The sequence below is a fragment of the Coturnix japonica genome, chromosome 3 (assembly GCF_054131305.1).
Source record: "Coturnix japonica strain WE chromosome 3, WE-NBRP24, whole genome shotgun sequence".
Classification (NCBI taxonomy): domain Eukaryota; kingdom Metazoa; phylum Chordata; class Aves; order Galliformes; family Phasianidae; genus Coturnix; species Coturnix japonica.
In genome coordinates, this window is record NC_140665.1 from 29,393,221 (window position 1) to 29,419,659 (window position 26,439).

Sequence of the window (26,439 nt, forward strand, 5' to 3'; positions counted from 1 at the left end):
CCCCCACTTCCTGATATGTGGAAAGCACAATTTGTTATCAGTTTGCCTTGGACTCTGGAGACCTCATTAAGGGCCCAGAAAGGAGTTTCTGTCTCTGCCGTTGGATGCCTTTCTGTTTTCTGTTGAACTGGAGCCATTTGCATTCTTACTTGGAAAAAGAAGTATAGGAGCTGGAGGATGAAAACTTGTGTGCATATTGCTTTCCTGTTGATATAAAATTAAAGGAAAAAAAAGAAAGTTTTTAAAAAAAAAAGGATAAAAAATAAAAAATAATTTTAAAACTGCTGCTCTTTGGGCCGTAGTGTTATGCTAAAATTTGCAGTGCACAGGCAAATCAGCTTTGAGATGTAAGCAGGAAATCTCACAGTTTATATGTAGAATATCCATTTATTTGACAGTAAGGAAAGATGCCAGCAAAATATTATGTTTAGTCACAGTTTGAGCCATCGTGCTCTCATTTCAAATTCTTATTTTGATCAAAATGCTGTTAGAGTGCTTTTTGGAAGCAAGATACTGTCTTTCAGTCTGTAGAGTAGTTCAATACATAGTATTGGAGCAATACGTATATTAGAACTGTCATATAGGCACAGTGTATTTTCACAGCAAAAGCCAATATGCTTGAGAGAAATCACTTATTTTATTAATTAAATTGCTATAACAATGTTGAACATGAAGTATACACAGTCACATTTTTCATTAGCAAGCAAAACTGTGTATCATGTATTTAACCCTGTTTAGGTGCTAAATTCTAATTGAAAGCGTTTTGACAGAAGTAGAATAAAGTAGTTCAGTAAAACTTTCTTATGATATAAGCTGCAGATTTCCTCTTTGGTGTTATCTTCTAATTAAAAAATAAAAAAATAAAAAATGAGACAATTGTAGACATGATTGTGATTTTCAACAGCATTTTCTACACCTACTCACACACACGTGTGTGTGTACCCATATGTGAACACACAACCGTATTCTAAGTATTTTAAGAGTACTCTCAGGAAGATTAAGCGAAGGTAGTGTACAGATGCAATCTATGATTCTTTTAAATTCACAGTGTATGCTCAAGTAATACTCTGCTTATTCATAAATGTAATATTTAATTGGGAAAGTCACTTACAGTCAGGGTCCGGCTGGGAATGATTATTTAGCTTGCTGAGTAATAGCACAATTATTTTTTTTTTTTAAGTCTAAATTTATAATGCTTATGAAACTTGTTCTTTTGATTTAAAAGGATGTGCATTTGAGAACTATTAATTATTGGTTATTCTGAACTTCTTATTACATTTTTCATTAAGATACCAATGGATATCCTTTCGTCGATTCTCACTTCTTAAAACAACTGCAGGTTTGTTGTTATGTACTCCATTAATTGAATTCAATTTAAAGATTAAAATGTTTTGGAAAATCTTGTAATTTAGGATAAATGTACTACAGTCTAATCGAGCAAGCTACAGTGAAATTTTGAAAAGGATTGTCATGAATTTCTATAGTGTTAAAACCACTGTCTTTTTCCAGCTAGAGCCTACCATTTTACAGATATTTTCTTAAAATGAAAACTAAATGGTACAAACTGCTCTAGCTGAGGCTTTCTTCATGGGAGCAGGAGTTCTTTGATGGAAAGTCCTTCTTAACTCAAACTTGCAAGATGACAGTGATGCGTATTTTATCTTGCACTGTTATTAAAATTTCCAGGAAATGCTGCGGTTTATAATACAGTGCTCATTAAAGCGATAAATGGTTAAGTCCAAATCTGTCATGAGCTATCAGTTCATAAGGCAGTCACGATGCTGTATCAGGATAGTTCTCTGGCATTCTAGGTGCTTACTAGAAACCTATTAAAAACTCCAGGGTTTACTTTGTTTCTCTTTGGAGAGAGCAGTCTTCTAGTTAATTGCTAGGTAATAAAATTGGCTGGAAAGAGGTATCAGAACCAATAAAACTCCAGAAGTTACAGATGTAAATTTTATGCATGAAGAAAATTAATCCCACTAAGGTGTTTCCAATGAGTTTTACATTTCTCCAGCAGTGGATGATCCTTTGAATGCAAAGTTTTTGGATTGCTTTCCAAGGCTGATTTTGGATTGCTAAGTCTGTTTGCTTTGGTCAGAGCCTATTCAGCTGTTACTGTCATTTTTTCTTCCAACAGTGTCTTTGTTCCCTGGTGACTGACAAGAAAGTTTGTGTTGCTATATATATATATATACAAAACTAATATTCATCATAAAAAATCACTTGGTTTTATGAAGTCAAGTTGACCTTTATACTTTATACTGCAAGTCATTGACAGACAGGCTAATGGAGATTGTCTACATTAGGTAGACAATATATATAACAATAGAAAAAAAAATAATATATATATAAAACAATAGACAATAGCCAATATATATAACATATTATAAAATACAGAATTATACATAAAATAGGCGTTATACTCTGAAAGTAATGCCTCATTTTTATTTCCATGGAAACTACAGGAGATACAAAGAGCTCAATAACAGTATTTAATAGAGCGCATTCTTAGCTGCAAAACACTGCTTTTCAGTGTAGTCACCATCATTAGCTATGCATTTTCACTGGTGGCAAGCAGTAGCCCGCATGCTGCACTTGTAAAAATGTGTGCTAGCAGAGGTGACCTGCCTTCACCACTTTTGAAATGCGCCACACACCGCCTCACTGTGCTCACATCTGCTCTTTGGTATCCATAAACATTTAGCAAGGATCTGTGAGTGTCAGTGAGTGCCATTTTTTCCACTCAGAGGAATTCAGTGGTACACCTTTGTTTCATACGCACTTCCCTGTCAGACACTGTTTTGTTAGACTGCCCCACTGCTTCTATCTGTCACACAGCAACAACATGTAATGGAATATTGGTGGGAAGGTTCACCTTCTACTGCTGTACCACCAACAGCTGCCTCTGACATTGTGGATCAATATAATATAATAATAGGCATTACTTTCAGAGCAACCCTAATATATAAAATACATGATCATACATGTGTAAGGTTGGGTATCTAAATCTTCATTCATAACCTGTAAGTGTTGTCAGCCTTGTGGAAATCTGTGTCCAGAAGAAATATACATGCAGACTGTAGAAAGTATTTCCACACATTTCAAGCAGGGAGTCTAAATAAATAGTAATGTAAATGCCGTCTGTTTTGTTGCTTGTGAAATATCCCCCGAAGATAGGAATTAAGATGTTATTTAAAGAGTTTTAAAGATGATTAGATTTCAGCATCGATAGCCTTCATAAAAATATCTGATATACTGTAGAGAAAAGTTGTGTGTGACAGATTGTAAATGGTGAGAAAAAGAGAAAACAAGAACAAAAAACCCACAGCAATGATCCTTTTCCAAATTACCCTTGTTCCAAATTACCATATTTTATGTCATCTAAAATTATTGTACAGCTTAACTGCTGAATTTCTTAGTTAGAATTATTGTGAATACCGAGTTGAATAAGATAACATTTGCCACTAGAGAGTGCTACACAGTCACAAAAATATTCCCTCTCCAGAAAAAAAAATCAAAATTATATCTTTCTGTCTTCGCATTAAATGGATGAACTATTGATGCTCTTACAAATCCCAGATCAGTTTGTATTTAACATTCAGTCTCTAACTGTAAAAACTTGGTTGAATGACAGTCATAGTTGCATTGCAAGCTGTGTAAGTGTTTAATGTTATAATTTACTCAAATGCAAATGCGCCTAATTTTTTGAGTAAATCAAAGCAAGATGCTACTGACATTTTTTTAGCATTTTTTAAATTACTAAAGTTTAAAAAAAAAAAGTAAAAACTAAAATGAAATAAAACCAAAAAAAGCACCGAATAAAACTTTATAACTGTGCGTTCAGGTTCATGAGAAGTCATTTAGAAGGATATTTTGAAGCTAAACCTATTCTTGAAGTTTTTCTTTTAAATGAGTTCTCAAATGTTTAATTAATCTATCATTTTCTGTCTTCAGTTTTATAATGATTTGGAATTCCTTCTGTGGTTATGTTTAGGTTGACTTACAGCTGATATTAGAATTGTGTTGATTAGATCTAGTGGCCACTTCCACTAAATCTTGAATGTTTAGACACTGTATGAGCTTTTTTTTCCTCTCTGTCATTCACCTGTTGATCAGAAGTTGTTGTTGTTGTGTTTGTTGAAGTATCAAATTTAGAGTGATTGTCAAACAAGGGAGTATAAGATTGGCCTAGCTGATGGTAGTAGTGCTAGCATTTCTATCTCCCACTTCTGAAGTTACAACCTCAGTATGCAAGCCCAGAGTTCTCTTCAGAAGTGTTTTGTGTTCTTGGCATAAATTCAGTTAGTAAAAGAGTACAAAAACACTTTGTGCAGTTTTAGAAAGTTAGAATGTACAACTCTAGAATGCTGTAAAAATTGTGGCTGCTGTTTTATTTGAAATTCAATAGTTTACAGTGCGTCAGCACTCACTGATACAGAAGTTAGTTATCAGAATTCCATAGCTATAGCAGTTGAAAGAATGCTTCCCAACCTCATTGTTGACAGTGATGGTACAGCCAGAAAAAGAGGTTGATTTTTTCTTTACTTTTGAGAGAGGAAAAAAAAATAGCATGGCATGCTGAAGAGCTCTTAAATCACTAGACTTTGGTTAGCTTTAAGATTCCTCACTAGGGATGGAAATGAAATGGAACTTTCTTATATAACTGCAGAATGTTAGCCAAAATTCCCGCTGTTTTTCCCCAGTTTAAGTATTTCTGTGAGAGATCAAATATTTAGCTATGATGTATCCTTTCCTAACTTTTCCAGCTGGATCATCAGACTGACCTCAGTCTTTTATTATTGTTCTGTTTGTTGTAATTCAAGTGTTGGTATCAGTCTTTGCATAAGGTCTATTTTTTTCAGTTTTTATTACCTTCAAAGTTGCAGCAACCAAGATTGCTTCATATTCCCTTTTCTTAACCTCCTTTCTTAGGTAAAGAAGAACAGTGGTGGCACAGCCACTAAATCCCATTTTCCAGGTGTGTGGGGCAGTGTGTGGGCGTGAATGCTGCATATGCCTTCCCATAAATAAGTATACAATATAAAGCTCAGCATAACCAATCATGATTATGTATTGAAAGCTTTCTTAATTTTGCTGTTATCTAAAATAACTGTGAAGTTATTTAAGGGTACATTTTCATGCAAGGTTATAGATGACTTGTAGGTTGTATGATAACAAATGCAGCATTATCACAGTTTGACAGATAAGCTGTAAATTGTTGTATAATGTTGTCTTAACGTTTCCTAAAGAGATTTTATATCTTAACCTGACCTGAAATGGTGTAGAATGAATAAGAAAAGTAGTGTCTTGGGGAAAGAACTACTGAATGTTGCTCGTAATTTTTCTTAGTGATATATCACATAAAATTATTTTACTGAAGAGATGTGTGAGTTTCATTACTTTGGATAGATTTGTGTTGCAATTTGTTTTATGCTCATATGTTAGAAATTTTTGAAGGAAATTCCTATTTTTTTTCCGTTTTGAAATAAAATGAGAAGGACGTTTAAATTATGTCCTATTCAAAGCATTGATTTTCAGATTCTGATTTGTAGTTGTATTTTAAAGTCATAAATAATTGTATAACATTTCAGTAATTAGGATTATGTGGACTCAACTTTAGCAATTCCTACACCTTCTTACAGGGTAGCGTGCAACCTGAATGCAGTTTTCCTCCTAGGTCTCTTATCTGCAGCTTAGTGTGACCTGGTGACCTGATTAAGGTGTTTCTGAAAGTACAGCAGCTTGGTGTCTGGTAACAAAACCAGCCCGTTTAGTGCGAACTGTAGTAATATATCCCCCATGTCATGTTAAAAAGGAGCAGTGATCTTAGTTAATCTAGAATAATGACATATTGCATGTTAAAAGCATTTTTTGTCCTGTACCATGGTGCCTTGTGTGAAAATCCTGAAGCAACCTCTGAAGTGGAGACTTGTGTCACTGTTCTGTGATACACTGTACCTTTTGGTTATTCAGCAGGGTGTAGTTAGCTGGGCCACAACAGGTGTAGCTGTAGATACAGTAATTCCAGGACCTAATTTAATATTACAGCATTGCACTTGATCTCACAGAAATAATCTCACTTGTAGTAAGCTCAGGAGTCTTTGATTAAGTTTGCATTGCAGTATGTAGTCAGAACTGCATTAATGTATGGGTTCAGGGTATGCCTTTAGACTATGGTTTCCTAGGCTGCTGGAATCAAGGATTGCAATAAAGTCTTAACAGTTGCAACAGACCTGCAAAGACAGGCAGCAATTTCAAAGCTTTCCAGTGGGGAAGGCCTCCCTATTAAAGAACTGAACTGGGGGACTTTCCTTGGGGAGCAGCTTCCTCAGGCAAATGATTGTATTACTGTTGTTAAGAGGATTCTAAATTAAATACTTAAGGCTTCATTAAGTAGAAGTTTTAACTTTAACCTTTGGTTGGTACTGTAGGCATTTAGTTAAGTGTTTTATTTTACACAGATACCTACAAGATTCTAAACCCCTCAACTCATGTATGACTGCCTTTCCCTAAAGAAGACACTCAGTAAAAGGGATAAAGCTCTGCTTTAATTATTTTCTAAGTTTCAGTAGCACTGAACTGTGTAACTTTTTTTTCTTCTCGTCATAAAGCTTTTCTGAAAAACATTAGAAATTAGCAGAACAAATTGTAGATAGGTTTTCCAATTTGCTACCTTATTCATTTCATATTGAAGAAGCAGCAATGAATCATAACTAAATATGACTTTAATATCTTTTCACTGTGGACTTCAAATTGTTGCCCAATGATGTTTCAGCTGATCTCTTAGAGCTGAAGCTTTTCAGAAGAGCTATAAATGCTTTTAAAAACTGAAAGAAATGAGCGACTCATACCAGTATAGTCTGACGCTAATATTAGCTTGGCTTTGGTTCTATGATATATGTATGTGTGTGTCCATACATAAGGTACAGTTCTAGTATATACACCTTTTCTACCTGTGGTAGGCAATACAAATGCTCCCATTAAAGTAACAAGAACGTTCTGCTTTAAATATCAGTTGTGACTTAAGGAATAGCAAGAGTAACTGAAGATTGCATTGAAATAGTTCTCTGTATGAAAAATTTCTAACAGTAATTTTATCTTAATTGGCAGATGTTAAAATTAAAATTTCCCTTGCAACCCCTGCAGTTCTGTGATTCTGTGACTTTTGTGTTGTTTCTTCATTGGATGTATTCCAATTCAGTCACTTTTTGTGATAAATTCAGTCATTTCTGGAATCTCAACCACCTGCTTAGATGTTGATGGCAAAAGCTCATGGATTTTTTTTAATTTATCTTTGTTATTATTTACAAACTGTAGGGACGGTGAAAGATGTTGTATGACAGGCCTGCTTAGCACATCCACCATGTTTAGAAACCTCACAATATTTATGAATTAAAGAAATTGTTGGTGGCTGATACTAGCACAGAGCAGTGTAGTAGTACCCTTTATTTTAATTTTTATCATGTCTCTTGGGGAAGTGAAAAGACAACAAATGCAGAGGGAAAATGGGGATGAACTCAGAGCTCTTGCCTTGGTGTACTGCAATATCTGTTTAAGCAGAGTAGCAAATGTTGGAAGGACACAGATCACCTGTCCTAAGAAGGGCATTCAGAAGAAGTGGAAACACATTGGGAGTTCATGGATGATGGTGACTGAGCAACGCAGCAGTGGCAGGTGTGGGGAATTAAGGGAGATGTACCCCTGAAACATGAAACGAAGGGAAGAGTGCCAGTTGAGTACCTTGAGATGTATAGGGACCCAATGAACATCAGTCTTTCAGTTGAAAGTGCAGCATTTCCAGGATTTGTCTGTGTAATGCAGGGATTTTATGCTTCTATTCACCTTTATCTACACACTGAGGTGGCACTAAGGATAGCAGTCGTTACTTAGCACAGACTTAAACACAATTTGCTTAACATTGTGATTGACTGCTAATTTATCATGGCTTGAGGCACCTTTCATAGAATAGAGCATATTGGAAAGCCCACTGGGCATCTGTTGAGCCAGAAGAAACTGCAAAAAAAAAAAAGAAAGAAAAAGAAAAAAAGAAAAAAAAAGACTTAACATTGCTAATAGTGTGGTATTCATTACTTAAATCTTAACGTGAATGACAGGAGAACATGAGTGTAATGTATTAGAAATAGAAGGTTTGACTGTCACCAGCTCTTCAGAACTTAAGTGACAGTTAGCTGTTGCCAGCAATTTAATAGGAGATAAAATTTTCTTTCAGGGATATAATTAAAATTCCTAAGATTTTGTTTGTTTGTTTGTTTGTTTGTTTGTTCTTGTTACCTGTTAGAAATTCATCAATGCCGATCTACTGTAGCACAGTGGATTTCTGGTCCAGGCTTTGTACTATATAAGGCAGTATATTTTGTGGGACATGACACAATATAGTAGCCATTGTGAAAAGTGTAAACTATTCCTGCTCAAAGCGCACATACATAGCAATTGCCCAGGAGAACTACAGAGTGAAACAGTTTAAGTGTGAGAGAATGGTATATATTAGATAAGGATCTTAAATCATCATGGTGATTCTGTCACAGAAATAAAGCCCTTGTTTAATCCTTCAAGTAAATATTAATACCTTGTTCATGTCTTAAAGAGTTTTCAATGTAACTATATCAGGAGATAGCACAGCACAGCACAAGTCCTTAGGAAAGACAAATCAATTTTATGAAGTCCTGCCTTTTCTCTGAAAAATAGATTAAAGGTTTTTTGTTTGCTTTTGTTTGGTTGGTTGTTTTTTTTAGTTGGAATTGATAATTTCAGGATTGAATGTATTCCATGGAAGATACTCTTTGCATTTGTTTTTTCTAGTGTTGGAGACAGTGGTGAATGGAAAGCTTAACTACGAGTAGACCACACTAGCTTAAAAATAAAACTGATTTATATAGGTTTGAAGAGTTGGGAATTTACACATAGTATACAGTCTTGCTTTTCTGAGTATGATAGTGACTGCTGTGTTCTTTGCGTCTTGGGTGTTTCTTGTAATTTTCTTTATGATTTTTAAACACCTTCATGTTCTTTTTCTAAGAGACCCATGTATTTGAATCATTGCTGTTCCTGGTAATTCAATAGTGTTTGAGGCTGCTACAGTCTCTTCTTTTATGTCATCACAAACATTGACCCCTGCAGCTGTGGACTGTATAATAAGGAAGGGAAAGTATTTGAGATGGTTGCTTTGGGCCCTTATCTCTTTGAGATAAAATGAACATATTGAAAGAGGGAATGATAATGTGCCATTTAATGACTTTGGAAGCCACATTGTGTTCACCGTGGAAGTATATTACATGTATCAAGGTTTCTTAATACTGAAAGATAAATTTGATTGGAAAAATTCCCTGTCCAGCTGTTATGGGAAACTGCAGAATGAGTTTGTTACCTCTGGTTTTATTCTTGTATCCATATTATCAGTAAGACAATATTGGAATGGGCTGAATAAATAAATCTTTGAGATAGACAAAGGTTACTTGTTATATGGTCTCATATCAAAACCAGACTCTGTTTCAAACAAATGGACAATGTTATAACTAGCAAAGCTGTACAGAACCGGCTGCTGGTGCATTTTATTCAACCCCTTAATGGTTGTGGGGCAAGGAAAATGATCAATAGATAAAATCTATTCTATCCTATCGTGTTGTATATAAAAAAAAGAAACAGCAGATAAAACCCGTTCTCAGGCTCATTTTTTGGATTTATTATTATTATTATTTTCAAAAGTGAAATCTGTTGATGTTAATCGAAAGCACAAAATGTCAGAGCTGTAGAGCTGTAGTTCTCAGTGTTTTTGTCAATTGTTTTATTTGAAAATGTCTATGGTTTGTATTTGTTGTTCAGTATTTTTATTTCCAAATGATTTATATGACTTATTTTGCAAATTTTCATTTGAGATATTAAGTTAAAAACAAGTAACTCTGAAATGTGAAAGATTTGTTTTGAGAACATCAAGCATATGCCTGTGTACATGTTCTCAGAGGGTGACTTCTGTTTGCCATTTCTTGTTTGTTCGTAAAACAAAAATGCCAGTATAACGGGAATGATCAAATCATAGCTGACTTTTCTCAGCAGTTTTAATTCTTACAGTTTTGTGTACTCTTAGCTATTTTTTTGGTCTATTAGGTCTGTTTTCTTTCCAAATTAATCTTAGCTAAGTATTTAGGGTCACTATGGTTTTGATGGTCGGGATCCTTTTGTAACAACAAGAGGACTTGGAATACTCAGATGACTTCCATCTAGGCAGTGTCTCACATTTCAGCTCATAAGCTAGACTGTAAGCTAGTAATCTGTGATCAAAGGAATGATCTCATCTTACTTTACAGAGAAGATAGCAAGCTTTTGGCAGAAAATTGTTAGGAACCAAGTCTTTCTCTGAGCTGTCCGAGACTGAGCATTCGTTTCTAACTTGTAAATATGTACATGAATAGGATAACAAAGTACATCCTAATGTACTTAATTTAGACTACAATTCAAAGTCCATAGCTTACGTATTTTTCCAATTTTACAAATGCTTTATTTTGCAGAATTGATCCATCATACCACAGTGATGATAACACATCAGATCAGTCTTACTTGAGCAGTTTATTTTCTAATTGGGCAATGATCAACAGCATGAAAATGAAAATGCTGAGTGCTGCACCTTGGAGGGAATAGTGCAGGACACAAATTCAGATGGGGTTACAAGTGTTTGGAGAGAGCTCAGCAGAAAGTGATCAGGAGGTTCATGTCAACAGCAGGCTCAGCATAAAGTGGCAGTGTGCTCTGTCTGCCAAGAGGGCAAAATGCATTTTGAGGTGAATTAAATGCAGCACAGCCAGCTGCTCAGAAGAGGTGATTATCCTGATATATTTAGTGTTGGTGTGGCCTCACCTTGAATATTGTGTGCACAATATTGTGGCGTCCACAATATGCAAAGGATGTTCTGGTACTTGAATGACTCCAGAGGAGTGCAATAATGCAGGTAACACGGCTGGAAGGCCTGTCCTGTGTAGAGAGGCTGGGAACACAGGATTTGTCTAGTCTGGAGAAGAGTAGCCTCAGAGGTGACCTCATTGAGCTCTGTAGCTCCCTGAGGGGGGGAAGAAGCTCAGAGGGGAGGTGCTGGGTTCTTCCCCCAGTTGTCACTGACCGGTTGCTTGGAATTGGCACAAAGCTACATTAGGTGAGGTTCAGACTGGATGTTTAGAAAAATTTCTTTACCACAATAGTGGTCAGACACTGTACCAGGCTCTCTACTGAGGTGGTTGATGCCCCACACTTGTGAACATTCAAGAGCTGTAACTTTTGGTTAGCCCTGATGTTGAACTTGGCAGTTGAACTTGATTAACTCTGTAGGTTTCTTCCAACTGAAAATTTGTTTTGATTTGGGATTTTTTGGTTTTGTTTTTTGTTTGTTTGTTGTTGTTTTTAATTCTGATCTATTTTGGTATTTCAGGGAAGTACCGCTCTCCATAATCCTAGCAAATGTGTTGCCAATAGTGGGATGCTAAGAGCATTTTAATGCTTTCTTGTTCATACTCTGAAAAATTTCTAATATAAAAATAAATCTTTAAGTTTTGTTTATTACTTCCTTCTCTTCATTTGATCTTGGACTGAGTTTCTTATTCCTGCTGTTGGGCAGAGCATTTTTTTCAGCTTCCTGGAACAAAATAGCAATTTGAATGTTTATTACACTTCACGCTTGTTTAACATGATGGTGGTGTGTGGTTTGTATTTGATAGTTTACTGTAGAAAAATAATGTATTGATTGTATTAGTATGTATTAAAAATAAAGAATAAGATGTTAACAGAATGATAAGGTAAGTAGATGCATATTGATATCTTAGCTGAATTCATAGTAAAGAAATTTGTTACAAAACTAAGTATGATCCAAGGGTGAAAATTAACTGTAAATAGTTTTTTAAGTGTCATTTCAGTGTTCTTCTCTGTAAAGACATGAAAAATAGATTCCATAAAATCCACAATGGGATAATGCTATTTTTAGTCTGGCACCTAAACTGTGATTTGCTGTTGCACAGCTTAGTAATAAAGGAGAAAATGTTTAATGTTAGAATGTTTTTCTGTGACTTACCTAGGCTTTTATGGAAATTCCTAGATATGGCTTCTTTTGAAATACCTGATATTCAAAAATACTAAGAAGTGCTTGAAGATTTTTTATTTAAGGACTTAGTTTAATACTTGTTCAGTAGTTACAGAACCATATTTCACTTATAAAGAACATTTATTAATACTCAAAACTATACACTGCATTTGAGTAGAACAGGAAACTATTCCTCTACCTTCTGTCATGTTTGAAAACCTCATGCTATTATCCTGTTGCTGTCTCTCACCTAACATCCTTCTTAAGTAGGTGGATTAGAATACCTCAAGAACAGTATATACAAGAAATGTCACAATGGTATGCCTGTCATTGCTCAATGTGAAGAGAAAAACTCCGGGTATCTTTGGAGGTCATCAGATTGAAAGACACAAATCTTTTGCCCACAGTTCTAATTTTATCTATTTTTACATTCAATTTTATTTTTCCAGACCTCTAATTTTTAAAATAATATTTTAAGATGATGATATGCAGTGTTGGTTTCTTTTAAGGTTTGTATTTCTCATGGAGGAAAAGGGACTGGAAAATACTGTGTAACAGAAAAGATTATAATTAATTTGTCATGTAGAATTCTGCTCATTCCTCTGTTATCTGATCTTGGCCACAAAAGAGTGATGTAACAATACTGAAAATTAAATTCATTGAAGCACTCAGCTTTTTCCTGAAGTATCTTAGTCCTTGTACTTTATGCAGTGTCTTGCTAGATTTGTGAGATTCTTCATGTCAGTTAATACCTTGTCAGTATTGTGTGTCTAAAACAAACAGCTTTTCATTGAAACATAGGCTTCATTAGTTATATACTAAACATATGTTATCGTCTCAGTCTTATCTAACTAGCTACTGATCTCCACTGTAAGTCTCTGATCTTGTTCTTACTTAATACTTCTTCTGATGGAGAGTTCATGTTTCTACTTAGGGGTACTTGGCTTTGTAGGAACAGCTTGTAACTTCTGATTGTGGCACTGTAAATTCATCTGCTGCAACACAGTTTAAATATCAGGATATATAAGTATCAAAGTAATCAGAGTACAGATTTTCAGTGCTACGAGGCTAAGAATTTGTCCTGGAAGTGACAGCAATTTACTTTTCAACACAGAGGTTACTATATGTAATTAATCCGAAAATGCTGCTTTATGTTACAAACATAACAGGGTAATGTTATGGAAGTGGTTGCTCAAATTAAGCTTGTTGTTGTTGTTTGGTGGGTTTTTTTGGCACTTATTTAAAGTGAGAAAGTTGTTTTCAGCTGTCTGTTGCAAAGCATAAAAAGAATTGTTACTGACATAATTGAATTTCTACTTACTTATTTTGTGTCCCTGAATTTTGAAACAACAGTATATTTGCATAAAACAAATTCAGTGTATTACCCTCTGTGTTTTATTTCCAATTTAATCATGCTATATATCATAGTTATTTCAAATAAGTAAAAACTGTCTCCTTATTGTTTATTTTAATATCAGTGTTTTTTACTTACAGAGGAAGAACAAGTCATAGATAATTGGCTTCCTTTTGTTTATGCTTTTCACTACATGATTTATATTTAGGAAAAAGAGTGTGAATACTTCCCCTTATTTTAACATCCATATATGGTGCTATGAGAAAGAATTTAAAAGTATCTTTACCGATACTCCATAGATCCATCAGATCTATAACTGATAGCATATAACATATCGTGCTTTCAGTGATTTCAGACCTATATTTAAAAACAAGATGAGCATGTCTTTGAAAATTGATACTGCCATCGTGATGTCATGATTATTAGTTTCTGAAGATTGGAATCTTTTCAAGAAGTCCACAAGCTTTGGAGTTTTTCATTGATGCTTTCTTAGTGTAAGCAGTAAAGCGACCTGTATCTTTTTGTGTCTAGGTTCTTTCTGTAGGAAGGTTAGGTTAAAATAGATCAATATCTCAATTTCCTTCCCTTCTCAGTCTTCTGTTGGAGGTCTATAAATGGTCCTCAGCCTTGTATAATAAAGAATGTTATTTCATCATGTTAGAGCAGAACTATTGGTATAGAGCTTGTGTTCACTCTTTATCCTTAGAGCTGAATATTCCCACTCAAATGCTTTCTTTTAAACTAACTTTCCAGCAGTTATCTGCAAATATATAAGATTATATCCATTTGTTTATCTTATGTGTTCTCATTTTATGTCACATAAAGAATAGTATTTTAGGCATATTACTCCTCTTCTGAGGTTTGCTTTCTTTGATCTTGCATATGTGTACAGAGCATCATAACTTCATGATACATAAAAGTTAATTCAAAAAATGCTGCATTTATTTCACTTTTGAAATGTATGGAGAAATAATCATGTTAGGGACATGGAAGTGCTTGTTCTATAATTCCTAAAATTTAGTGCAAATTGAAAAAACATGACAAGGTGAGCTTTAGCTCTCAGATGTCCTTGAAAATTTGCAGTGTGTAAGTCTCCCATCTCCTGGCGGTAACAGTAGCAACTAACAATTAGTGTAAGTAATATCAGAAATATAACTCCTGTGCTGTTACTTACAATCCTAGTTTGTCTAGTTATTTAAATATATGACTTTCATTCTAAAACCCAGAAAGCAGCATTAGAACCAATAGGTATAATTTATATCCATTAGCATAGAAAAGTTACCAATTTTGTTTTTTCAACTCATGGAAAGTAGGTGATGGGCACCAAGTTTGTTATTTTCCCATCTTTAAAAGCAGTAAGAGGAAGGAGTTGGGGAATTACATCATAGACCACATGTTTGGTTCCCAGAAAAATATTGAAGCAATTGATTGAACCAAATTGTAAGTACTGGAAGATAAGGAAATTACTATCAGCTAAATTAAATTTTTCAAAAACTAATGGTCAGTTTACTTTTACCTTCTGAGGCAAAAAAAAAAAAAAATCAGGGCATGGATAAGAAACAAATCAGTGCATGTTATATGTTTCTTATTTGGTACAGTTTTTGACACTAATGTGATATGTCAGTATGCAAGCAAGAGAAATGGTCTAGATGAAAATGTAATAACATGGATATAAGAGTAGGGCTCCACCTGTAAGCATAGTTACATGGGAATGGAAAACAAAAATACAAGAATTGGGATTCTTTAATGCAGTCCATCCTGCGTTCCATATTACTCAGTAAATGGTTAATTCTTTGAAAAAAGGAGCATTTTCTTGAATTAGAGAGTAGAATGAAATGAAGAGGGTATCCAGGTATGTGAGAGGACAAAATCAGAATTAAAAGGATCTTGACCAATTGGATTTGGATAAATACAATGCAGTTTTCAAAGAACAAATATAAGAATTTGTGCTTGTGCAGGGAAAGGAATGATTTAAAAAAACAGGTTGAGGAACAAATGTCCGGATAGTATTTCTGCATAAAACCAACTAAATGAAACCAAACAAAACCAAAAATCTAATTGAATTTATAAATAGGAGCATAGCTTGTAAGATGAATTGGCATCAGTCATTCAGTTGAGTCTTATCTGAATTGCTAATTTTGGACAGCTGAGGGAATTACCATTTCATACTTGAAGAAACGTGGGAATTGTCTACCAGCATAGTTCAACCTACAAGACAAGACAGAAAAACTTGTGTCTGATTGATTTAGAGAAGAGAGGTCTGAGAGCCTCTGATGAGGTAAAAGAAAAAAAATAATAATAATAATAAGAAAAAAGACCTCTCAAGGTTAAAAAACAAACAAAAAAAATGCTGCATATTAAAAAAAAAAAAAAAAGAGAGACGTATTTTAAAAAAAGGAGAGAGATTAACGTATCCTTGTCTTCACAAGGAATAAGACAGATTATATAAAGAAGAGGTTGGATTTGACACTAAGAACTTAAAATAGTAAAGTGAAGGTTGTGAAAGCATTCTAACTGGGAAATTTTAACAACATTTTAGACATCTATCAGTCTGAAAAGATGAATTTATCTTTATCTGCCCCCCCCCCCCCTTTGTGACAGAGTAATGGGAGGGAAGGGTTACATGACCTCTTAATTTCTGTTTTCAGCCTTTTTTCTTTTTTTGACTTCTACTCTGATTACTAGACTATACATAACTCAAATTGGTAGTTTAATTAATAGCAGCATGAAAATAACCATAGAATCGATACTATGTTATTTCTTAAAACCTGGTGTTTCTTATGGTTTTGTATTCTCTGCTCTTGCATCATGAGTTTGGAGGTGATGTACCAAAATGAAGGGCATCTAATCTCTGATTTATTGATCACTGTTCATGAGGTCATAATAAATAGTATGGTGAATCATGTTTCCTTTGTAATGATTTTCTTCTTTTGTAGCATTCTCACAAATCTACTGGAATATACATTTATCATTAGGAGTAGATTTCTGACTAGTAGTGTGAAAGATCTGTTAAGCTCCCTCATTGTATTGATGTTAAACTAAGTGTTTACTGTGACCAATTTCTTTTTTTTTATCATTTCTGTATGGTTATTTGTTTCTGAACAGTGAGCCATACTCAGCAATCACAGCAAATGTAATCATCCAGTTCCTGTCTGATTTAGGTATGTGGATAGGTGAGTGTGTTAGGGAGAGAGATTTGGTGGTAAAAGATAAGCAATACAGACTTGGGGAGCTTGCATCAGCCTCAGGGTAGGCTGATGTATATATATAGGCTGCTTGAATAGAATCCAAATTGTTTAATTTAGGTCATATGTACAATACACATGACTGTTTATAGTGTTTACTATGTTGGTAAATTGAGACTGTGCTCCTGAATAACAGTATCATCTTTTCAAAAATCAAGGCTTTAGAATGACGTGGGGATAAATGATACAACAATAAAAAGCAAGCTGATTCCATTACCAGTATTTGTGCTTGCATGTGGACATTTATTTCCCTTTTCATGACAGAAATACTCTATGATCTTTCACAGTAAATACTGTATAATTACAAGGAAAGAAATTATAGCAAGAGAATTAGATAAGTTCTTTTTCTGTGATAATTTCATTTTTTCTGCATAATTGAGAGCTATAATAGTAATTTGGGATAAATAGCGTGTGATTGATAATATTTATCCCAACTGAAATGACTTTCCCTGTTCACATCATGTTTCTATTACACAAATTGGACTTATTTAGTCTGCAGAAGAGGATGCTTGGGGGAGACCTTATCATTCTCTACAACTACCTGAACAGAGGTAGGGGTCAGCCTTGTCACTCAGGTAGTAAGTGATAGGATGAGAGGCAATGACCTTGTGTTGTGCCAGGGGAGGTTCAGGTTGGATGACAGGAAAAATTTCTTCTCGGACAGTGGTAAGGCAGTGGCACAGGCTGCGCAGGGAGGTGGTGCAGTCACCATCCCTGGAGGTGTTCAAGAGCTGTGTCGATGTGGCACTGAGGGACGTGGTCAGTGGGCACGGTGGGGGATGCATTGAGGTTTGGACTAGATGGTCACAGAGGTATTTTCCAGCCTTAGATGACCGTGTGAAATGAAATTTCTGATTTTCCTTGTATGATTCCATGAGATTCAATCAATCTCTCCCGTGGATTTGTTCCATGTAAACATTTTCTCCATGTGCAGAGAATGAAATAAAATAATTTTGAGAGAGGGACTATTTGCTATGTGAGACAATAGAACTGAGAGAGAAGTCACTATTCTGATGATTTGCACATGAAAGAATTACATTGCTGTGTTCTGTTGCCCTTTAAATTCTTTTCTCTCATTCATTGGACCATAAAGTGACGTGTTGGTTCTTTCTCTTTTACAGTTCTCTCTACCAGATGTGCCACATTTTTTTGCAATCAGTTCGTAATGTGAAAAAAAAAAAAGAGAGAGAGAGAGAGAGAAAAGAACTTAAAAAAAAATTCTTGAGAAACTGTCAAAATCTCAAATTTTTAAATATAGTTGAAAGGATTGTCTTTTTTAAATCTCCTTTCTTGAGAAATGCCTTGAAAAACGCTGCAGTTTTTATTTCACTGCAGATGACTTTTCACAAAAACCTTTACCAAATGCTCAAAATAAGTACCTTCGTTCCACTACCCCAGATTAAGTAATTGTTCTATCAGTGTGTTGTTGCAAGGCTTTGTTTCTGTGCAGGAATGATGGGTCACTTGTTCAATACTGGAGGCACAGTTCTGCAATTTGGCTTCTGTGTCGGAAGTATCATTGTTTAAATGCCACGCAAGCATTATTAAATAAATGGAAGGAAGGCATTTCATTTTTTTTCATACTTTGAGTCACTTTTTCCAGCTTTCCTGTCTTGTAATTGTGATCGTCACCATTTGCCCTATCTGAGTTTTACTGGAATATGGAATTAAAATTGCACTGGAAGCTTAGAAGCTCTGAATCGCTTGGTTGGATGTTGAGCTTTCTTAGGGGCTTTTGTTTGTTGTGGGTTTTTTTTATCTCCAAGATTTGTTTCCTATTGCTTTACTTTCTTGCACCAAAGAGCAATTTCCAAGTTCAGTATTCAGTTCAAACCCCCAGCATTTTTTTTTATTTGTCCCACAAATTCTCACTGTGCCCAGGCTTAGCAAATAGCTTTAAAGGAGTTGCAAATTCACTCTTCCACTTTTCTTGAGCTCTCAGTGAGGTTTTGGTTTTGATTAGATAGAACATGATGTGAAAAGAGATGGTCTTATTATGGAGAAGATATATTACAAACTCTTTAATCCATTTCTCCTTTTATTGACCTCATCATCTTCTCCATCTCCTTGTTGCTTACCACTGAAGATATTGCAGACTAGTAGCTTTCATTTTCTGACACTGGAATTGTCTTTGTCCTAATCAAAGCAGAGCTGTTCTTCTTTGTTTCCTCACCTAATTTGTTTGTCTACTGCCTTTCCTTTATTCTTTCCCTGTTTTCCCTTTTCTCTTTTAATTCTCTTGAGGATTTTTCCACTTTTTTTTTTTTAATTCCTTTTTTTTTTTTTTTCCCCTGCTTATGTATTTATTGCTTCATCTCTTTGGTCTTTTCTCATGAATTGCCTCAGTGGAGTATTTGGAGCTGACAGTAACGTAAAATAACAAGCCTTTTCAATGACTGAAGCATAAGGACAAGGCATGTTCTACAGAATTTACATTTGGAGAAAGAAGGGGAAAAAAAAAAGAATATCAGACTAGACTGTGAGCTTGTAAAAATGTCATTACAGATAACATTTCAGGGAGAATAATGTGAAAGTGATTTGAACAATTAGTAGTTTTTGGCAAACAATGTAAAGGGTTTCTACTGCAATTGTATGGGCAAATGATGAGCAGTGAGTAGCTTGATAGGAAGGGGCTGTTAGAGATGGGAAATACAAGCACTGTTCAAATATTTAAAGAAGGTGAAATAATAGGAAGAAATGATGTCTAAAGGATGAACGTTCACTGGAATTTTGAGTTAAGTCTACTAAAGTCTACAGAAGTACACGAGAGAATGAGCAGTATGCTGGGACTGGGGTGCTGTGTGCCATTTCTCCCTGTCTCTCCATCCTCAGAGGTCTTTATAATAAGGAATGTTTAAAATTAGGGCACAGCATGGATTCCTGTCTTGGAAAATAACTAACCAGCATTTTATTTTAGATTTAAGATTTAGACTAGAACCTCATAAAAGGTATAATATTTCAATTTTCCATTCTCTGGAACATCAGTTTAAAAACTGTATGGGCTCTAAAGATAGATACCTCAAATATTCTTTACTTTGGTGATATGTTAAAATCATTCGATGTCAGATCTTATGAATAGTTTTCATGGGATTTGAGCAGGTTTCTGATCGATTGGTTGCTGGTTAATGAGGGAGAAGAAGGGCAAGAGAAGCTGAAGTCCAGCTGACTGTGTGAGAGCACACCTGCCTTTCTCTTTACTTCATTTTCTCTGTAATGAAGGAACCAATTGGTTTAGAGCGATCAATGCTGACCTATTAGGATCAGACACTATTCTGGCATTGCCAAGGCAATTAAATTCAGCAAAGCAAGGATTACAAAGGAAAAAAAGAAAAAAAAAGAAAAGAAAAAAGAAAGAGGTCTGAGTCTTTGAATTGGAAACGAGCTGTACTGATCTATTAAGGTTGCAACAAATCCCAAACTCAATATCATTGAAAAAAAATTGAGTCATTATCATGTTCTCTTTTTGTGGGATGGGGAATGGTGAGACCGTTATCATTTGTCCTTTAAGTTGTTCTCTGGTTTCGTTTCTGTGAAGTGGGCTGTTTTGAAATTTCATGTTGATATTTGAAAATCTCTAGACTTGTTGACCACTATATTCTGTACTGTTAAACTCCTAGGTTATGTCACTTCATAAAATGATTCATTTCTACTGAGGGGAATAAAATACCCTTAGTAAATAACTGTAGTATGAGATTCTAGTGGTAGATTATGAAGGTTTGTCATATATTTTAAGATTTGAATAAGGTGATTCTTTATGATTCTGGCAAATCTAATATCTGCTGTGGATGTCTTCCAACAAAATGTGTTTGATTCCTACAGCAGTCTCTGCATCGTCAAAACCAATATTGGCAAATTAGAATTAACACATCAAATGTTAGATGTTTACCCGCTCCATGTTTTAACCTACAGGTTTATTTAATGTGGACATTTACTAGAGTTATTATTGATGTTAAATTAAGTGCAAGGTCTGTTTTGAGCCTCCTTCCTGCTTGAAAGGCTAATTTTTTGTTTTGTAAGGTTCATCCATTCTGTGTCGAGGTATTCCTATAAAAATAAAACAGAGAAAAACAACAACAAAAAAACCCAAATACTCAGCAGGCAAACAAAAAATATTTAGAAATACTTTTCAGGTGTAACACCAAAACTAATATCCAACTATGATGTCTGTGCTGCAAGAAGGTAAGATTTATCTTTTTATCTGATATTCTTAGTATTACTCTTTTATTTACCCACATGCCCATGGAAGCTAACTTTGCTCTCTTTTCACCTCAGAAAACTTTAGATAGCTATATATGAGCACTTTTTGAAATGTATACAAAGTTCCTTTAATCATCACTTGCTTACTGTCGTTGTAAATTTCATTATATGAATATCCTTTATTTTTTGTGTCCTTGAGCAGATGAGAATGCATAAAACTGTTCTTCAAGCTTTTAAACACAGTTTTGATTGGATCTTTATAACTGTTATGACAAGTTTCACCTCATTTTAATATTCAGTGCTCATAACCACATATTTAATGTCCATTTTAGCTGGACATTAAAGTGTGGTTTTATGCTGATTTCCTCAGTGTTTTTTATCACAAGTATATACGTGCATGTATGCCTTTTGCATATATATGCTTATTTAATTTTCATTGAGGAGATCTATTGAATATCATCGTACATTTTAAAAGGGGTTGGAGAGGTGGAAAATGTTACAAGCTCAGGTGAGCTGTGGCTGTGATGCAGCTGTGCCCTCTCTTTAGGGCTCACCACTACTAGTTAGTTTTCAGATGGAGTTTCTACAACCACGTGCTTGAATGCTTTAATCTCACAAAATATCAAAATATGGGGACTTCAGATGTCACTATTAGAACTGGCATGTTTCTGCCCAGGAATTTGTGTAGGGTGCATCCTGTTGGTGTCTAGCATTAGTAACATCTGGTCTAAATAAGTTCTCTTTTAGCACATATAATCATAATGATCTCCACTGACACAAAGTATTTTTTTATTCACTACACACTAATATGGCATGAAGATAGGTTTAATATTAACTTTCAGACTGGATTTACTATAGGTTAAAACCAGTTAGTTTAAGCTTTTATTGGTTATCAGTAATATAGTGTAGCTCTCTATACTGCGGAGATACTGGTGTTAAGCAGCTCTTAAACAAATCTTTAAAAGATAATAATAATAAAAAAGAACAGACAAACAGCATTAATCCATTGACAGTAAAAGAATCAGCTTTGCTTGTCCTCATCTACTGGAGCAGAGTTTAATCATGATCCTATGCCGCAAACTGTGTGTATAAACATAGAAGAAAACTGGTAACAGAATAGTTCCAGCAATCTTTTTAAAAAGAAAGGAGTCAGTCAGCTACATATGAATTCACCCTCAAAACTAAGCAAACTGTGCTTCTTCAGAATCAAGGCAGTTATTTCCAGGCCAAAGGCTTCACTGGTTTGTCAGTTTGTCTTACTTCAAATAAAATTCTGTCTGTAGCTCAAATCTGCTACTGAAATACGAGACTGAAATTTCACTTTTCAGAAAGGGTATCACAGCATTAAATTTAGGTAATGCCTCTGAAAATGTTTTTTTTATGATGATGATTTAATATTTCAAAAGTCATGAAGGTTTAACTTTGAGTTCTAATTTAAATGTATCTCAGGCCTTTGGGATTTAGTATTTATGAGAATGGGAGACATTTCAAGGTTGAATTTTTTGGTGCAGAATAGACATATTCTTAGAAGACCACTGGCACAAAACAAAAACATGGCTGGAGTCACAGGACAGATTCAGTTACAATACTATTCTGTGACCTATATTAGGTCACAGCGGTAAAGGGGGACACGAGTTCTGCTAAAAGATCTTTTCTTCACAAAAGACGGTGAACGTGGCCTGAATCTGTTAACAAATATCACAGTGAAATCAGATCTCAGTTGTGTGAGATGAGGGTATTTGTTATCTTTTACTGTGAGATTAAAATATTCTCTTTTTGGAGAATTGTAAGTTCATTTAAAGGGATGCTTTGGATTCAGATAAGGGTAGTATCTACTTGTAAAGTTTTTGGGTAGTGGTCATTATGTGAACTTGATCATTACATATAAAAACAGATTCAAACATTGAACAAATGTCTTTTAGTATTGCAGCTATTTAAACTTAATGAAGCTGAAATTTGTTCTGGTCTTACCACTACATTTTTGTTTTACTTCCTCGCTTTTGGAAAATCAGCAAATGTAGAAGAATTTCTAAGTGTAAGTGATTATTTCAAATGTATTTTGATTATGTATAAATCATATTTCTGTGGTATGCGTCAAAATGAAAGTGTGATCCTAAAACAAACTAGGCATTCAAGTTTTAAGTCTAATCTGGTCAGTATGGATACTAACAACGTCTAAATTACACCTTGCATTTAACTATGTTAGTATATATGAATACAATCTATAAACTTCTTCTCTTTCCAAAATAACACAGTGCTGAGTTACAATTACCAACTTAATAAAGTGAAGTGGATTATGTAAAAAGTGTTACAACACAATCCAGTGAATTGAATTAATATACTTATGAAGTAAGTCCGTATAGAATCAAGATTAATATAACTATGTGGTAAGGTTTGTTTAGGAGATGCTCTTTACCACAGAGTTTTGCTGTCATTTCTGAAGCAGAAATCATGTTGCTTAGAGGAAAAAGTGTTCTTTAAGTTATGATACCAGCTAGTGCCCTTCAGTGGCAGTTGTTGCAAGGTGATGTTGTAATGATCTAATTGTAGTTTGAGAGTTCTTTATGTTCATAGCCACTTATGGAAGGCCAAGTACAAGGTAATAACCATGGCGAGCTAGCAGATATCAGAACAGGTATGGTTAAACAAGTGTATGAAAGCACTAGATCAGCACTTTTTCTTTAAACACCAGTATGTATGTGCAGGTTTCTGGTAGGCCATTCAGTTGTTCCCTTACAGAGTCCTAAGTGTACAACTGTTAGAGCTAATAACCTAAATCACGTATTTCGTTTTTCCTGTTTCGTTGCTGTGTGCAGGATAGGTAATATTGAAAAGATTATAATCATGAGGTTGTACAACAGGTTGTATTCTACATGAAGATTGTTGTTTATCTGTTGTTGTTTGTTGTTTTTTTTTTTTTATCTCCTCACTTTGGTTTGAATGTAATGGCTGATTTCTTCACTGAGTAGGCACATTTAAAAATGTTCTCAGCTACATCAGCAATACTCAACAGAAAAGAAAACAATTTGTTCTTAAACTTTATGCCTTTGTTTTAGGAGCTTTTTTTCAGTGTTAGGGATGTGGTGCATGAGCAGAATTCTTGTTCTATCTGCTATCAAAGTGAAAAGACAGATGTGGGACACCAGTTTAAAAGTGTTATCAGGGATATTGAATGTGATAAAACTTTAGATTTGGTCAGAGCACTTAAGTCTCTTTCACATTTTCTTAAAGAAAAGATGATTTTTTAAAGCTACTTTTGAGTGGATTTCATCATGAACGTAGTATCGTGTGTAATGATAGAGAAAAATATGAAGAAGGCTTACATGAATTGCGGCTTTCAGAAGCTAAGGGTGTATGTCAGTGATGTCATTGAGCAAGGAAAAAGTTTATCCTTTCTACATACTGCATCTTTCTGTACTAAACAAGGCAGAGTCATATGGAGAATTTTATTACATTATGGGAACCAAAGTGGATCATTAAATTTGCTTAAGGAGCCTTTATTTCTTGACTCTAAGTCTATCCATTTGCAACTTCGCAGCATTTACAAAACAACTTTTATATACAGAGTTTGGTTTTTTTTGAAACAGATGATAAAGCACCTCTCTGACACTTCATAATATATGGATGGCTAAAAGGATCATGGCTTAATGTATTCTGTCTTTAAGTAGCTATCTAGACAAAGCTCTGATTGATTCTCCTATAAAAGATGTGAAGTAAATCTCAACTTGTTTTTCAAACTGCCCTTCAACTATCCCACCCTTATTTCAGGTTACCTTGCACAGGGATTTAGAGGCATCATCATCTCAGTAATTAACATTTTCCTGCCTGATGCTGAAATCCTGCTTTTTCTTTAACAAGTGATCCTGTGTAGTCGAGGTACCATTTGTTTGAATTTCTTTATTTGTAGTGAAGGAGATCATTACGCTTGTTTTATTCCATGGCCATAACATTAATTTCACTGCAGAAGTAGTCATCCTACAACTGTTAGAAATTCATATGCAAGCAGATATTGACTTTTTGCCTTTCTTTTCAATGTTCTGTGCGATTGTTATTAAGTATTTGAAATGTGTTACTAAGGGAGATCAATGAGGATTGGTTGTTAGTGATAAAAGAAAAAAAATACAGTGCGATTCTATTCATCAAGACTAATTATTTTCATAAAATTTTCTCCATTGTAGTGGCCACAATGGAAGTGCACTTCACTGCAGTGCAGAGTGATTATATTGTGTTGTTGTGTCCTGTTAATGTCAAGCTATGCTAACCTGAAGGCATTGTACAAATGGCAAATTGCTACGTTTCCCCCACTGAGATCTTTCTTTCACCAGTGATATAAGTGATAATGTGTGGCCGCCTGTAACTTTTCAGTTCTCCTGGAAAAATCCAATAAGTGAAACATTATGTGAATGTAACCTAACCCTAACTTCTACATTTTTTCAGGGGAAATATGTGGGTTTTTTTTAACAGAGTCAAAATGAAACACAATTCCTTCATTCAGCTCTTTTTTTTCTAAGTACTTGTGGCCCTGACTGTCCTTGTATGGCTTGGGCTGCATACGTTTACAGAAATAGTGAAAGGGTTCTGGTAAATTAGAAGTTACCTTAATATGGCATTATGTGCAACATTTTGATTTATTGCAACTTGACTTTACTGCATTTTTTGATAAAGATAGACTTTTGGTAAAGTCTATCATTTTAGTTGGATTCATCAACACACTAGCATTCCAGTGCAGATTGTGGTTAAAGATAAGGTGTCAATCAAAGACAAATCCAAACTGGTTCCTAGCAGTGTAATGATTTTTGTAATTTTATCAAAACGGTAGCAACTTTAGCTCTTATGCTTAAAGTATGTTTGAATAGAATAAAACTTCATGGCTAATTTTCAAGCACTTAGTTATGATGGATAAGTATCACCTAGAAGAAATTATCTGCAGCTCATGTTGCAGCCCATGTTGAGCAAACTTTGGACAAGGTGAAAGCTTTTTATTCTGTGACATTTAAAATGAAAGAAAAATGACTTAAAAGAAAAGTCTTTCTTTGCCCAATTGTTGTTTTATATATTATTGTTTTCTCCATTGCCTCCAAATTGATTTTTGGATTTATGGCATTAGATTAAAAACAGGTGGTTGGGCTTCTTTTTGTTGGTGGTGGGTTGTGTTTTTTTTGTTTTGTTTTGTGGGTGGTTTTTTTTTTTTGTTTTTATGTTTTACCAGTTGGAGATAACTATTAAGGCTGGTTGTTAAGATAAATTCTTCTTTGATTAAGACACCAGTTGAAGAGATATGAAGCCTGAGTTTAGGAGCTCAGTAAATATGTTTTTGTTCTGCAGGCACAGAAGCTCTGACATTCAGTCATCTCCTAGTGATCAGTTAGTCTGCTGCTTGCTTATAATATCAACAACTGAAATGTGGCGAGTTGTATCTGATAGCTGTGGTTCCACTCTACAGCTGAAACAAAGGAGCAGCAAGGGCAAGATATACTTACATTCAGACAGTTGTATGCCTTAAATGCTCTGAGGAATTCTTTGAAATAAAATAATTCCACTCTTGTCACAGAAGCTTGAAT

At 34.7% G+C, this 26,439-nt stretch overlaps 1 protein-coding gene across 4 annotated transcripts in view; it reads left to right on the top strand.

The window, feature by feature from the left end:
* BTBD9 (BTB domain containing 9) overlaps nt 1-26,439 on the top strand; it is a 107,278-nt gene that overhangs the window by 28,686 nt on the left and 52,153 nt on the right. For 2 of the 4 annotated variants that reach the window (XM_085543175.1, XM_085543176.1), the window contains one exon: nt 1-26,439. This exon is cut by the window's right edge and continues 7,089 nt beyond it. The exons of the other annotated variants lie outside the window; for them this stretch is intronic. In XM_085543175.1, the coding sequence (XP_085399301.1) occupies nt 1-126 (126 nt within the window). In that variant the 3' untranslated portion in view covers nt 127-26,439. 4 annotated transcript variants of the gene reach the window in all.